Source organism: Typha angustifolia, chromosome 12, assembly GCF_048772165.1.
Source record: "Typha angustifolia cultivar Huaian chromosome 12, ASM4877216v1, whole genome shotgun sequence".
NCBI lineage: Eukaryota > Viridiplantae > Streptophyta > Magnoliopsida > Poales > Typhaceae > Typha > Typha angustifolia.
The window spans coordinates 9,366,890-9,381,119 of NC_133250.1; the positions used below are offsets into that span (position 1 = coordinate 9,366,890).

Here is a 14,230-nt window from a genome sequence, read left to right on the forward strand (position 1 = left end):
TTAGACTTATTTAATCATTATGTTCTATTATATATTTTCATGTGATTTGTAATACACGAACCGTCCATATAATAAACGTTATTAATTTGTTATCTAATAGCTTGGGCCAACTCGCCCAAGCTTCGGTAAACCTCGTTATTTTGGTATAATAAATAAATAATAACTTAACTTTTTATTCTGTATTTAATATAATTTTTAAAAATCAATCTAATAATAAAATAAATTTATGATTTTGCCTTTAAATTTGATAGCATCTAATTACTACTATTATTTTACATGTAATCAAAGATATTTTTAATATTTGATTTAAAATAACACTAATTTATAATACAATTTATTATTTTTAAAATTATATTATTATTAATGTTATATCACGTTAAATATAATCATTGAGAAAGTCACGGGCTAAGATAATTCGTTAATGGTTATATCGATACAACCTAATACAGACATAAGAGAGAGAATATAGCGATGACTCTTTGACACAAACTTCACACTTGACCTATAATAGTATAGCACTATAGTTTTAAAACAAAACATTAAGCTCAGGGGCACAATACAAAATTAAAATAAAAAAAACTTAAGAAATTCTCAAAAGCAAAGAGTCTCGAGTCATTTTGTAGGTTCCGTTAGTTCAACAGTCCAAGACATGACTCTAAGAATCCACAAAAGTAAGAAAATCAAAGATTGTCCACTTAGCACAATAAGTTAAAAGAAAAAAAAAACCTATAACACCCTAAATCAACAGCATGACAAACTAAAAATAACATAGCTAAGGACCCTTAAAAAGCATGACAACTAAGACCAAATAATATTAGGAGATTGCTGAAAACAAAGACGCTGATAAGCATAAACTACTACTGTGAAGGGTTTTAAACCCTCTCTCAACCCAAAAGAACCTCACCTATCCGATGATAGTGATGCCAGTAAGTAAATGAGCACCATTAAGAGAGAAAGGTCAGCGTTAGCGGATCACTGCGACAGAAGCAGATCGAGCAAAGTACAAGAAAAAGGGAGGGAGAGATGCAATTAAGATGCAGTCTTATTACTAAATAGTTTATACTAGTATTAGCTTACTTCGCTCGACATTAAAGATTATAATTTTTTTTTAAAAAAGTTGATCTTATTTTATAAGTGAATGTCCCTTAGTGGCTATGACTCCAACAACCTTTTATAGCACTAGATGTCATTTTATCCTTTTCTCTTTTGCCCCACTGGAATGACTATTTCATTAAAAGGCACTAGATGTCATTTTGTCCTTTTCTTTTTTGCCCCACTGGAATGACTATTTCATGATGCTAAATCTAATTTTATTTATCATATAAAACAAAAGAGATGGTCTAATGATTCCATTCTGTAGAAACCATGTTCTAGAGCAGAGCAGCACACAATTTAAATGATACTATTCAACTAGTGGTTTATTTGTTGGTGCCCATGAGGATTAGGGTCTGAAACTAGTTTTCATGTAGACCCCTATCTGTATTTTATTGCTCGTCCATCTTAATTACTAAAACTTTATAAATACTCCTTTTGTTAGTTATTTATTTTATTTTTCTGTTAAAAAATGTTAAATATATATAATGAATTTCAGATACTATGGGGACTGTTTTGCCCTTATTTTAGAATAGAAGAAGCAAAAGAAACTGAGGATACATAAGATGGTTATTTATTTTTATTTTTCCCACAGCATTTAGGAGTTAAGAGGTATTAGATAGTATTAGACAGTAATTTTTATAATTTTATATTCTAATATTCTTCCATGTTTGTTTGGCTTGAGATATATGTACAGACCTATTAAGTAGACTTGGTTTAAATGATATTTTAAATGACAATTTGGTTAAATCACCACCTCATATATTTTATCTCTATCTCACTACTCTCCTTTAGACCACTGTCTTCTAATTGTGTGCTCATCTCAATCAGCCCCTTGTATCTGGGAAGTGGAGTTCCAAAACCACCACCTCTTCTCCAACTTTCTCTCTCTCTCTCTATATATACATGCTTAGTTCTTGTCATCAAATTAACTCAAAAAAAGCCACAGAAATCTACTTCACCATTAGAGGAGCAAGAGAAGAGATGGGTTCTGCAAGCAAGGCTTCTTTGTTGATAGCTGCAAGTGTTGGAGCAGTGGAAGCTCTAAAAGACCAAGTAGGGCTTTGCAGATGGAATTATGCAATTAGGTCTCTGAACCAGAGGGCGAAGAACAGCAACATGGGATCTTTTTCTCAGGCCAAGAGGATGTCTTCTGCAGTGGATAGGAGGAAAGGGGTGGATGAGCAGGCCAAGAAGGCGGAGGAGTCTTTGAGGACTGTCATGTACTTGAGCTGCTGGGGTCCTAATTAGGATTTAGAAGCAACAGAGGAGGTTAAAAGCATAGATTATTATTTCATTATTTTGGGAGACCTTGCAATTGTAATATATAAGAAGTTTTTTTGCGTGTATATATATATATATATATATGGCAAATCTTTAGTGATGCTTTATGGAATTGAAAACATAGTCTCTTAATTCCTACTAAATCCAAGTGAAAATTATGTAAATTTAACTATTAGAACTCAATCCAATCCAAAGCATCATTTGTTTATACTTTAAGTCCATCTGAAATCAAATATTCCAATCCATGATAATGAATGGAAAAAGAATACTTGTTACTGATTTAAGAATCATGGGGCTTCTAAACTAATACATATCACCCTCCTAAAAAGATAAAAATAACAAAAAAAAAGCCAAAGTTCCAGCAGTGCCATGATCTGATAGACACTCCGGGAGTCAGGTTGGAGGAGAGAGACGAAGCAAGACGACGAAAGGAAATGGGAGTATGATGAGGGCGTGACGGCAACATCAACTAAGAGCACTCCAAGAAGCCCAGCCGCGCGGCGGAGGGGAAGCTCAAGGGGCGGCGGAGCAAGGAGAGACGATGTATGGACGACAGAACAACACAAGGTGGCAGTTTCGGCTACCAAGGAGGGGGAGGATTAGAACCATTGGAGGGACAAGTGGAAAGATCGAGGAGAAGGATTGGAGGCATATCGATATGCACCGGCGACCTCAGTAGCTTGGAGGAGAGAAGAATGGAGAAGAAAGCTACGTTGCATCGAAAAACCCCTGCACTCATATACCCACAGGGCTAGAAGATGGGAAGGGAGGAAGACGTCGAGATATTGGATAATTAAGACGCTCCAAGTGTCAAGGAAAAAAAAAATTATAAGAAAATTTTATCATATTTTATCATTCAATTCATAAAAAAAACGAATAGAATAAAAAAAAAAAAATTAAAATATCTCTTATTTAATCTTAAAATTTTAGTTCTCTTTTTGTTTTTACCTTAAGGTTAAAAAGCTTACTCAATCTTTACCAAAAAGAAAATCTTACTCATAACTATTGAAACAAAAATAACGACAAGTATTTCTAAGACATTAGAAGCAAAATATATAATCAAATGATAAATATCTATAAGGTAAAGTAAGACTTATATTAGAATGTTTTTTTAACAAATTTTCCAATAAATTTTTACACCATATAGAGCATTCTACTACTGTAACTTTAAAATTACCCATAAGACTACTCTTACTATGTGGATTAGATAACTAATAAAGAAACAATAAATAGCCCCTGGTATTCAGGAAACAACCAAGCCCAAATCCAGCAGCAGCTCTCCAGCTCACCCCTTGTTTTCTCCCATACCTCCTCCTCACCCACTACTCATTTTAGTAGCTTTATATACCCCCCTTATCTCCTTCACATCAACACTCAACAACTACTGCTACCACTCAAAACCTTCTTTAGCATCACACATCCAGAGAAGAAGAAGAAGAAGTACCAAAAGGAAAAAAAAGAGAAAGAAAAGGAAACAAGAGATGGGTTCTACAAGAAAGACTTCTTTGATAGTAGCTGCAAGCATCAGTGCAGTGGAAGCCCTCAAGGATCAAGCTGGGCTTTGTAGATGGAACTATACATTGAGATCAGTCCAGCAGAGGGCAAAGAGCAGCGTGGGCTCCTTCTCCCAGGCCAAGAGGATGTCTTCCTCTTTGGTTGATAGGAGGAAAGAGATGGATGAGCAAGCCAAGAAGGCAGAGGAGTCCTTGAGGACTGTCATGTACTTGAGCTGCTGGGGTCCTAATTAGGATTTAGAAGAAAGAGAGGAGGTTAAAAGCAAAAGTTTCTTATATCATTTGGGGGGGGACTTTGCAATTGTAATATATAGAAGGTTTTTTTGTGCAAATCTATAGTAATGCTTCATAACTATTAGTACTCAATCCAAACCATATAGTAACAGCTCGGAATTAATTTTTTTTAATTGAGCATTTCTACAATTAGCCTCTTAATTAAGTTTACCCTAAAATTCTTACCAATGTGTCAACGAGTAACTGATGCAAAATCTCGTGACAACGATGCAGGCAATGTTAAAAAGAAATTAAAAAATTCTAATCTATCATAATATATGTTAAATATTATATTTAGGAGATGTGAAGTATTTTTCCTTGGCAAGTAATACTTTTGGCTCTTAATATCTATGACTCCAAGAATCTATGGCTCTTAATATTATTTTGGAGAAAGTTATTAATTTAAGCACTTAACCTTAACCTTTACGAAATTTACACTAAATTATAATGGTAAGTTAAAACAACTAATATGTTTATCATCTGAAACAAAAATAAAGATCTAATAATTCCATTCTGTTCTGAGCAATGGATTTCAGAAACCTTCGTTATGGTCTAGAAACCATGTTCTAGATCAGCACACTTACAATTAGAGCCTATTTTTTACATAGATTTTGGATAGTTATCTGTTAAATTTCTCTGTTAAAAAATTAAAAAAAAATCTATATAAAAACGAGAAATTAAAGATAGAGTGCAGGTATAATTAATCATTCAATATCCGGCTACAATTCATCTATCCTATCCTCAATTAGTTAATTACTTAAATCACTTATGAGCTAAAGATATTTTAAAAGTGGATTTTATACTTTAAGATTACAGGTAGCTCTGCTAGGATTCACTGTTCTGCTCAACTAGTCTCAAATTTTCAGCAGTCAAAGAATGGTAATTTCTATACTTTGTATTCTAACAATCATGAATTAACTAATGTACCAAGAATATAATGTCTTAGTTGCTGCTTCAAACCAGTATGGTTAATTGGTCATTAGTCCTCCCTGGTCCACCTCACATATTTTATCTCTATTTCACTACTTTCCACAAGACCACTGTCTTCTAATACTACTAGTAGTCTGCTCACCTTAAACTAACAAAGCTAGCCCCTTGTATCTGGGAAGTGGAATTCCAAAACCAACACCTCTTCTCCAAAACTCTCTCTCTTTCTCTATATATACATGCTTAGCTTCTCAGTTCTTCTCATCAAATTAACTCAAAAAAAAAAAGCCACAGAAATCTACTTCACCATTAGAGGAGCAAGAGAAGAGATGGGTTCTGCAAGCAAGGCTTCTTTGTTGGTAGCTGCAAGTGTTGGAGCAGTGGAAGCTCTGAAAGACCAAGCAGGGCTTTGCAGATGGAATTATGCAATTAGGTCCCTGAACCAGAGGGCAAAGAGCAGCATGGGATCTCTTTCTCAGGCTAAGAGGATGTCTTGTGCAGTGGACAGGAGGAAAGGGATGGATGAGCAGGCCAAGAAGGCAGAGGAGTCCTTGAGGACTGTCATGTACTTGAGCTGCTGGGGTCCTAATTAGGATTTAGAAGCAAGAGAGGAGGTTAAAAGCAAAGTTTCTTATTTCATTTGAGGGACTTTTGCAATTGTAATATAATAGAGTTTTTTGAGAAATATATAGGCCAATCTATAGTGATGCTTCCATAATTCCAGATCTACAATGGAATGTTCATAGAATTGAGAATTATTCTCTTATTTCCTACTCAATCTCAATCATAAGTAGACTCTCCCACTGTCACTAACAGATAGTTTTTAGGGAAAAAGATAATATATATTTTGCTTAAAATGACTCACAAATGCACTTGACATTAACTTTATTATAATTAGTTATTATATACATGAATTAAAGTACTTATAGATAAGAAATAACCTTAATATCCTTGAATAAATATGAATAAGTTTCTTATTTTTTAAGCTAAGTTAAAATAAATGAAGAATTAGATTTTAAATCTAAACGTTAGTATTTTATATATTTTTTTTTTTGTTTTCAATTCATTAGCTCCCATTAGATGGTGTGAATAATAATAAAATTGAAAGATAGTATTTTCATAATTTTTTCTATTTTTATTACTTTTAGGCGTTAAATACAATATTTCCTTTGTATTTTGGATCAAAAATTACTTTATCTTTTTAAACTTTATTTTGTTTCATTACTTATCTCTACACTTTTTATCTTGTGATTGTTAATTTCCTCTTGGTGTCGGTGCTTTTTTAATTTATTTATTTTTAAATAATTTGAATAAAAATCACTTAACTATCCAAATTTTTATTACTCATTGCTAAGTAATAAACTTTCTCTCCAGATAATTATTTTTTAAACAAAAGCAAAGTCATTTAACTCATTTAAGTTATTTTATTATTTATATTAGTGGCATTAGTATTATTGTTTAATCAAAAGTGTTAGGATGCAATAGTGATAAAAATTAAAATTATGAGAATAAAGTGAATTTGGTTGCATTAAAAGTATGATATATATTATGGATTCTTTACCTAATAACTTAATTTTTAATTAATTGAATATCTAATATAATATTCGAACCTAATTTATTATAAGTCTAAATTTTAAATGCCTAATATAATATTTATTTATTTATTATCTATTCATGTGTAGAGTGGAGATTTGTACATTTTATGTGTCCATGTATGAAATACAAGAGTCAATACTAAAGTATAGAGGAGGTAGGATGATTTTTTTTTTTTTTACTTTCCATCATTACAATCTTATCATCTGTTAATAATATATTTATGAGATGTAAATTATTTTTCCTTTTAACCTCTATAAGATCTATGACTACAACAAACTTATGGCTCTATATATTATTTTGTCTTTTAATTTTGTTTGAGTGGAATGACTATTTCATGATGCTAATTCTAATTTTATTTATCATAAAAAACAAAAGAGATGATCTAATGATTCCATTCTGCCATGAATTTCAGAGAAGTTCACTATGTCTAGAAACCATGTTCTAGTGCAGCACACAATATAAATTGAAACTATTCATAAGTACTATTCAATTATTATTAGTGGCTATTATTATTAAGAAACTTTTATGTAAGGATAGTGATGCGATCTAGGTAAGATCAGATCACATCATGCGGATGTTAGGCTTAATTAATTGAGTCTAGTTAATCTTATATATTATTTAGTTTAGTTAGAGCTTTAATAGATTATAATTTTATTTAATTAGCTAAATTTAGCTCTGTGCATTAAAAAAATATTCGCAGAATATTCTACAGATATTCGAATAATATCAAACAGTTAGATAATATCGCCAACCACCAAATCTACAATTTTAGTATTCACGATCTCTCCGAAATCTATTTGCACATCAAAGAAGATAAGGAAGATTGGTTTGTTAGGATTTTAACTTATTTGTCTAGGTCCCTAAGGTGAGGCTCTATAAATATATAGAGAAAACCCTAATTGGAGATGAATCTGATAATTAAAAACGACATTATGCATTTATCTTCTCTATTTGCTCTAGCCATTGGCGCCCTCTTCCACCGCTCAAGTCTTTGATCGGTTTTCTCTAACCAACTTTTCCCCCTTCATAGCAAGAAATTAACCTAGCACCCATCTAGCTATTGAAGGGCTATCAAGCTAGGATTTATCTGACCTTCAGTCACTGTTCGGCTGATATCTCAAGATTTAGCTATCTAAACCCTGCGATCTAAGATTCGTTGGAAAGGTCTTTTCAACGGCGATAACATATCCAAAATTTAGGAAGATCCAACGATTAGATTGTCTACAGTTTCCTTCGAAAGTCATATCTATAATCTAGTTCAGAATCGTTTCGGATCAGATCAAATCGATTCGTAATGTATTGTTATAATTAGAACCCATTTTCCCCATATTTAATTTTTTTATGGCACATTTAACCCTCAATTATAACATTTCAAATGTTTATTTCGTTACTTATCCTTTAATTTTTTTTGTTAAAAAGATATTACGTAATTATGCTGTTATTTTAGAGAAAGCAAATAGAAAAAATAATGCTAAGATATGCCACAAAGAAAAGTCTATAACCAAAAAATAGAGTCCAGTAATTGATTATCTAGTATATAGCTACAATTCAGCTATACTATACTCAAAGAGTTAACTACTGTTAAATTATTTGCTAATCTAAAACCTTAAACTTGTCGCAAAGAACAATAATTTATATATTTTATTTTTAAATACAATCTGTCACTATGGTTACTGTATCAAACCAGCTTCATCACAGTGGTTACTAGTCCACTTCCCATAGTTTCTCTCTATCCTACTACTTTCCATTAGACCACTGTCTTCTAGTGGTGGGCTCACCTAAAACCTTTTCCCCTGTTAACAGTTAAGAGCTAAAACAACCAGCACCTTGTATCTGGGAATTGGAGTTCCAAAACCATTACCTCCTCCTCCACTATATATACATATGCTTAGCTTCCCATTTCTTCTCATCAAAGTAACTCAAAAAAGCCACAGAAATCTACTTCACCATTAGAGGAGCAAGATAAGAGATGGGTTCTGCAAGCAAGGCTTCTCTGTTGATAGCTGCAAGTGTTGGAGCAGTGGAAGCTCTAAAAGACCAAGCAGGGCTCTGCAGATGGAATTATGCAATCAGGTCCCTAAACCAGAGGGCGAAGAGAAGTACCATGGGATCTCTTTCTCAGTCGAAGAGGATGTCTTCTGCAGTGGATAGGAGGAAAGGGGTGGATGAGCAGGCCAAGAAGGCAGAGGAGTCTTTGAGGACTGTCATGTACTTGAGCTGCTGGGGTCCTAATTAGGATTTAGAAGCAAGATAAGGGGTTGTTAAAAGCAAAGTTTTTCTTATTTAATTTGGGGGACTTTGCAATTGTAATATAATAGAGTTTTTTGAGATATATGTAGGCCAAATCTAGAGTGATGCTTCCATAATTCCAGATCTACAATGGGATGTTCATAGAATTGAGAATTATTCTCTTATTTCCTGCTCGATCTCGATCTCAATCTCAATCATAGGTAGACTCTCTCTCAGCTTCAGCTTGGTAAAACTAGTGACAGTGAATATCACTAACAGATAGTCTTTAGGAAAAGAGATAATATATATTTTGCTTAAAATGCCTCACAAATACACTTGACATTAACTCTATTATAATTAGTTATTATATAGATGAATTAAAGTACTTATAGATAAGAAATAAATATGAATAAGTTTCTTATTTTTTAACCTAAGTTAAAATAAATGAAGAATTAGATTTTAAATCTAAATATTAGATATTTTATATATTTTAGTTTTTCGTTTTCAAAGTTAACAAAATATTCTCTATTTCATAATAATAATAAAATTGAAAGATAGGATATTTATTATAATATTTTCTATTTTTCTTATCTTTTGGGCGTTAAATACAATATTTCCATTGTATTTTGGATCAAAAATTTAAATATCTAATATAATATTTATTTTTTTATTATCTATTCTTGTGTAGTGCGGAGAGTTGTACATTTTATGTGTTCATGTACTTATAAGGAGATCTGTTAAAGATATAATATATAATCTAATAAATTTAATTTTAAGTTAATTAATTATCTAATAAGGCTAAAGTATAGAGGAGGTAGGATGATTTTTTTTTTCCTTTCCATCACTACATTCTTATCGTATGTTAATAATGAGATGTGAAGTATTTTTCCTTTTAACCTTTATAACATCTATGACTACAACAAAGTTATGTCTCTATATGTTATTTTGTCCTTTTCATTTTGTTTCAGTGGAAAGACTATTTCATGATGCTAATTCCAATTTTATTTATCATAAAAAACAAAAGAGATGATCTAATGATTTCATTCTGTACTGAGCCATGAATTTCAGAAAAGTTCACTATGTCCAGAAACCATGCTCTAGAGCAGCACACAATATAAATTGAAACTATTTTATAAGTACTAATCAATTATTATTAGTAGCTATTATTATTAAGGTATTTTTTGTAAGGATAACTATAAGATGGGTCAGATCGGATCACATCACGAAGATATTTAGCTTAATTGATTAAGTCTAGTTAATTTTATTTATTATGTAATTTAGTTAGAACTTGAGTATGTTAGAATTTTATTTAATTAGATAAATCTAGTTCTATGCAGTTTTAAAAAAATATTCGTAGAATATTTTGTAAACATCCGACCTCTAAATCTACAACTTTGGTATTCACGACTTTTCCAGATTCGAAATTTATTTGCAGCGAAACGAAAAGTTAATACGAGAAGATAAGGAAGACTAATTTAGTTGATTTGTTAGGGTTTTAACTTAATTATTTGAGTCCTTATAACTTTGTCAAGAAAACTCTAATTGGAGATGAATCTGATAATTAAAAACGACATTGTGCATTTATCTTTTTTTCTACTTGCTCTAGCTATTGGCACTCTCTCCCACCTCCTTTCTTTCACCGCCTAAGTTTTTAGTCGGCTTCCTCTAACTCCTAATCCCCCTCTTCTACTACAACTTCTCCTTCTTCACATCAAGGAATTAACATAACACCTATCTAGCTATTAAGCTAGGTTTATTTGACCTTCAATCACTGTTGAGCCGATATCTCAAAATCTAACCATCCAAACTTTATGATTTAAGATTCATTATAAAGCATTTTTTCAAGTCTAATAACATATCTAAAATTCAGGAATATCTAACCGTTAAATTATCCGAAGCTTCCTTCGAAAGTCATGTCCACAATTAATTCAGAATCGTTTCGAATTAGATCAAATCAATTCATAATATATAGTTATAATTAGAACCCATTTTTTTTGTATATAAAACATTTCAAATATTTATTTCGTTACTTATCCTTTAATTTTTTTTGTTAAAAAAATATTGCGTAACTATGCTGTTATTTCAGAGAAAGAAAATAGAAAAAATAATGCTAAGATATGACGCGAAGAAAAGTCTATAAGCAAAAAATAGAGTCCAGGTGTAATTAGTTATTTAATATATAGCTACAATTCAGCAATACTATACTCAAATAGTTAATTACTGTTAAATTATTTGCTAATCGAAAACCTTAAACTTGTCGCAAAGAACAATAATTTATATATTTTATTTTTAAATACAATCTGTCACTATGGTTACTGTATCAAACCAGCTTCATCACAGTTTGGTTACTACTCCACTTCCCATAGTTTATCTCTATCCTACTGCTTTCCATTAGACCACTGTCTTCTAGTGGTGAGATCACCAAAAACCTTTTCCCCTCTTAACAGTTAAGAGCTAAAAAAACCAGCACCTTGTATCTGGGAATTGGAGTTCCAAAACCATTACCTCCTCCTCCTCTATATATACATATGCTTAGCTTCCCATTTCTTCTCATCAAAGTAACTCAAAAAAGCCACAGAAATCTACTTCACCATTAGAGGAGCAAGAGAAGAGATGGGTTGTGCAAGCAAGGCTTCTCTGTTGATAGCTGCAAGTGTTGGAGCAGTGGAAGCTCTGAAAGACCAAGCAGGGCTCTGCAGATGGAATTATGCAATTAGGTCCCTGAACCAGAGGGCGAAGAGCAGCATGGGATCTCTTTCTCAGGCTAAGAGGATGTCTTCTGCTGTGGATAGGAGGAAAGGGGTGGATGAGCAGGCCAAGAAGGCAGAGGAGTCTTTGAGGACTGTCATGTACTTGAGCTGCTGGGGTCCTAATTAGGATTTAGAAGCAAGAGAAGCAAAGTTTTTCTTATTTAATTTGGGGGACTTTGCAATTGTAATATAATAGAGTTTTTTTTTTGTATATATAGGCCAAATCTATAGTGATGCTTCTATAATTCCAGATCTACAATGGGATGATCATAGAATTGAGAAATATTTTCTTATTTTCTACTCAATCTCAATCTCAATCTCAATCTCAATCATAGGTAGACTTTCCCTCAGCCTTCAGCTTGATAAAACTGGTGACAGTGGATGTCAGATAGTTTTTAGAGAAAAAAATAATATATATTGGTTAAAATGCCTTAAACATACACTTAACATTAACTTTATTAATAATTAGTTATTATATAGATGAATTAAAGTAATTATAGATAAGAAATAACCTTAATATCCTTGAATAAATATGAATAAGTTTTTCTAAGCTAAGTTAAAAGTAAATGAAGAATTAGTTTTAAATCTAAATATTAGATATTTTATATATTTTAGTTTTTTGTTTTAAGAATATTTCATTAGCTCCTATTAGATGGTGTGAATAATAATAAAATTAAAAGATAGGATATTTTGATAAATTTTTCTATTTTTATTATCTTTTGTGCGCTAAATACAATATTTCCTTTGTTTTTTGAATAAAATATTACTTTATCTTTTAAACTTTATTTTGTATCGTTAGTTATCTCTACACTGTTATGTTGTGATTATTAATTTCCTCTTGCAGTTCGTAATTTGTTTAATTTAAAATTTTAAAGTAATTTGAATAAAAATCACCTAACTATATTATACGACTTGGTCGAATTGGATTCACTATGCAGTATTGGGTTCATTGAGATGAGCCTATTTATATAGTTTGTGTTTGCTTGAGAGAATAATGCCTTTTGCTAGGAGGACATTCGAACACCATGGACTTGCGTTCGAACGGAATATTCATTATATACAAAAAATTTAATCAACATTATATACAAAAATTTTAATCAACATTCAACAAATTTGCACATAATTACATTATATACAATAATAGATTAGCAATCATTAGTCAACATTCAACAAATTAAGTGATTACTGATTAACAAATTAACAAACTAAGTGATTAATCGATTAAAACATTTTAACAGATTTGCAGATAATTACTGATTTATTTAAATTAAGAACTAATAGTCAATAGATTAACTGATTAAGATTTTAAGAAATAACTGAAATTTGAAAACAAAAAAACCCTTCGGATTGTGTGAGAGATTGAGAGAGACTAAGTTAGAGAAAGAGGGAAAGAGGGAAAGCGGACACTGATCATACTTTTGCTGTCAATCGTCGTTCATTTCGTCGCTGTTGCCGCAAGCCGCCGCCTTAGTTGCCTTGTCGCCTTAGTTGCCTTGTCGCTTGCTGCCACCTGCCGTGATAGGGAGAGGTGGAGAGGACAAGAAAGGGGTTAGGGATTTAGGGTTTCATTGAGGGAGAGACGAGACCAACGAAAGAGAATCGAGAGAGAGAATTTTTTTTATATATAATGGGTTAGTTATTTTAAGTGGATAATCTCACCCATTTCTATCTTCCTAACCAATAAGCTGATAAGGCGGGCCATATCGGGCCACGTAGCCCGTCTAGTGCCTTTTGGTGCTCTAGCGGCCCGCCAAGGCGATAGACCACCTTACGCGAGAGTCGAGTGGATTGGGGGGCAAGCGGGGCGCGGGGGCGGGGACGGGGGGCGCGGTGTGCCGCCACCGCTTTTTTTAACAAAAGCTAGTCATTTTATTATTTTTATTAGTAGCATTAGTATTTTATGCTTAATCAAAAGTGTTAGGATGTAATAGTGATAAAAATTAACATTATGAGAAGAAAGTGAATTTGGTTGCGTTAAAATATGATATATATTATGAATTCTTTACCTAATAACTTAATTTTTTTAATAATTGATTTTAAATAATATTAGAGCCTAATTTATTACAAGTCTAAAATTTAAATGTCTAATATAATTTTTAATTTTTATTTTCTATTCTTGTGCAGTGCAAAGACTTGTACATTTTATTTGTCCATGTATGAAATACAGAAGTCACTAATAAGGAGATGTGTTAAAGATATAATATATAATTTAACAATTTTAATTTTTGAGTTAATTAATTATCTAAGAAGGCTAAAGTATAGAGGAGGTAGGATGATTTTTTTTTTCTTTCCATCGTTACAATCTTATCATCTGTTAATAATATATTTATGAGATGTAAATTATTTTTCCTTTTAACCTCTATAACATCTATGACTACAACAAACTTATGGCTCTATATATTATTTTGTCTTTTAATTTTGTTTGAGTGGAATGACTATTTCATGATGCTAATTCTAATTTTATTTATCATAAAAAACAAAAGAGATGATCTAATGATTCCATTCTGCCATGAATTTCAGAGAAGTTCACTATGTCTAGAAACCATGTTCTAGAGCAGCACACAA

The 14,230-nt window shown here is 31.8% G+C and overlaps 5 protein-coding genes across 5 annotated transcripts; all 5 read left to right on the top strand.

Moving 5' to 3' along the window:
- The first annotated feature begins 1,904 nt into the window (after window positions 1-1,904).
- Window positions 1,905-2,495, top strand: LOC140772268 (uncharacterized). The gene has a single exon (XM_073114252.1). It carries the CDS (start codon window positions 1,999-2,001, stop codon window positions 2,341-2,343), a length of 345 nt encoding a protein of 114 aa, XP_072970353.1. The 5' UTR covers window positions 1,905-1,998; the 3' UTR covers window positions 2,344-2,495.
- Window positions 2,496-3,675: 1,180 nt separating this feature from the next.
- On the top strand, window positions 3,676-4,302 carry LOC140772301 (uncharacterized). The gene has a single exon (XM_073114306.1). The coding sequence runs from the start codon at window positions 3,858-3,860 to the stop codon at window positions 4,122-4,124; it is 267 nt and encodes an 88-aa protein (XP_072970407.1). The 5' UTR covers window positions 3,676-3,857; the 3' UTR covers window positions 4,125-4,302.
- Window positions 4,303-5,231: 929 nt separating this feature from the next.
- LOC140772407 (uncharacterized) lies at window positions 5,232-5,840 on the top strand. Its single transcript, XM_073114467.1, has one exon. The coding sequence runs from the start codon at window positions 5,330-5,332 to the stop codon at window positions 5,681-5,683; it is 354 nt and encodes a 117-aa protein (XP_072970568.1). The 5' UTR covers window positions 5,232-5,329; the 3' UTR covers window positions 5,684-5,840.
- Window positions 5,841-8,493: 2,653 nt separating this feature from the next.
- On the top strand, window positions 8,494-9,087 carry LOC140772404 (uncharacterized). The gene has a single exon (XM_073114464.1). The coding sequence runs from the start codon at window positions 8,656-8,658 to the stop codon at window positions 8,920-8,922; it is 267 nt and encodes an 88-aa protein (XP_072970565.1). The 5' UTR covers window positions 8,494-8,655; the 3' UTR covers window positions 8,923-9,087.
- A 2,194-nt stretch (window positions 9,088-11,281) lies between these two features.
- On the top strand, window positions 11,282-11,938 carry LOC140772408 (uncharacterized). Its single transcript, XM_073114469.1, has one exon. The coding sequence runs from the start codon at window positions 11,529-11,531 to the stop codon at window positions 11,790-11,792; it is 264 nt and encodes an 87-aa protein (XP_072970570.1). The 5' UTR covers window positions 11,282-11,528; the 3' UTR covers window positions 11,793-11,938.
- Window positions 11,939-14,230: the final 2,292 nt, after the last annotated feature.

Bases quoted from the DNA above. Each gene is read 5' to 3' on its own strand.
- LOC140772407 (XM_073114467.1), top strand. From the start codon at position 5,330: ATGCTTAGCTTCTCAGTTCTTCTCATCAAATTAACTCAAAAAAAAAAA.
- LOC140772301 (XM_073114306.1), top strand. From the start codon at position 3,858: ATGGGTTCTACAAGAAAGACTTCTTTGATAGTAGCTGCAAGCATCAGT.
- LOC140772268 (XM_073114252.1), top strand. From the start codon at position 1,999: ATGCTTAGTTCTTGTCATCAAATTAACTCAAAAAAAGCCACAGAAATC.
- LOC140772404 (XM_073114464.1), top strand. From the start codon at position 8,656: ATGGGTTCTGCAAGCAAGGCTTCTCTGTTGATAGCTGCAAGTGTTGGA.
- LOC140772408 (XM_073114469.1), top strand. From the start codon at position 11,529: ATGGGTTGTGCAAGCAAGGCTTCTCTGTTGATAGCTGCAAGTGTTGGA.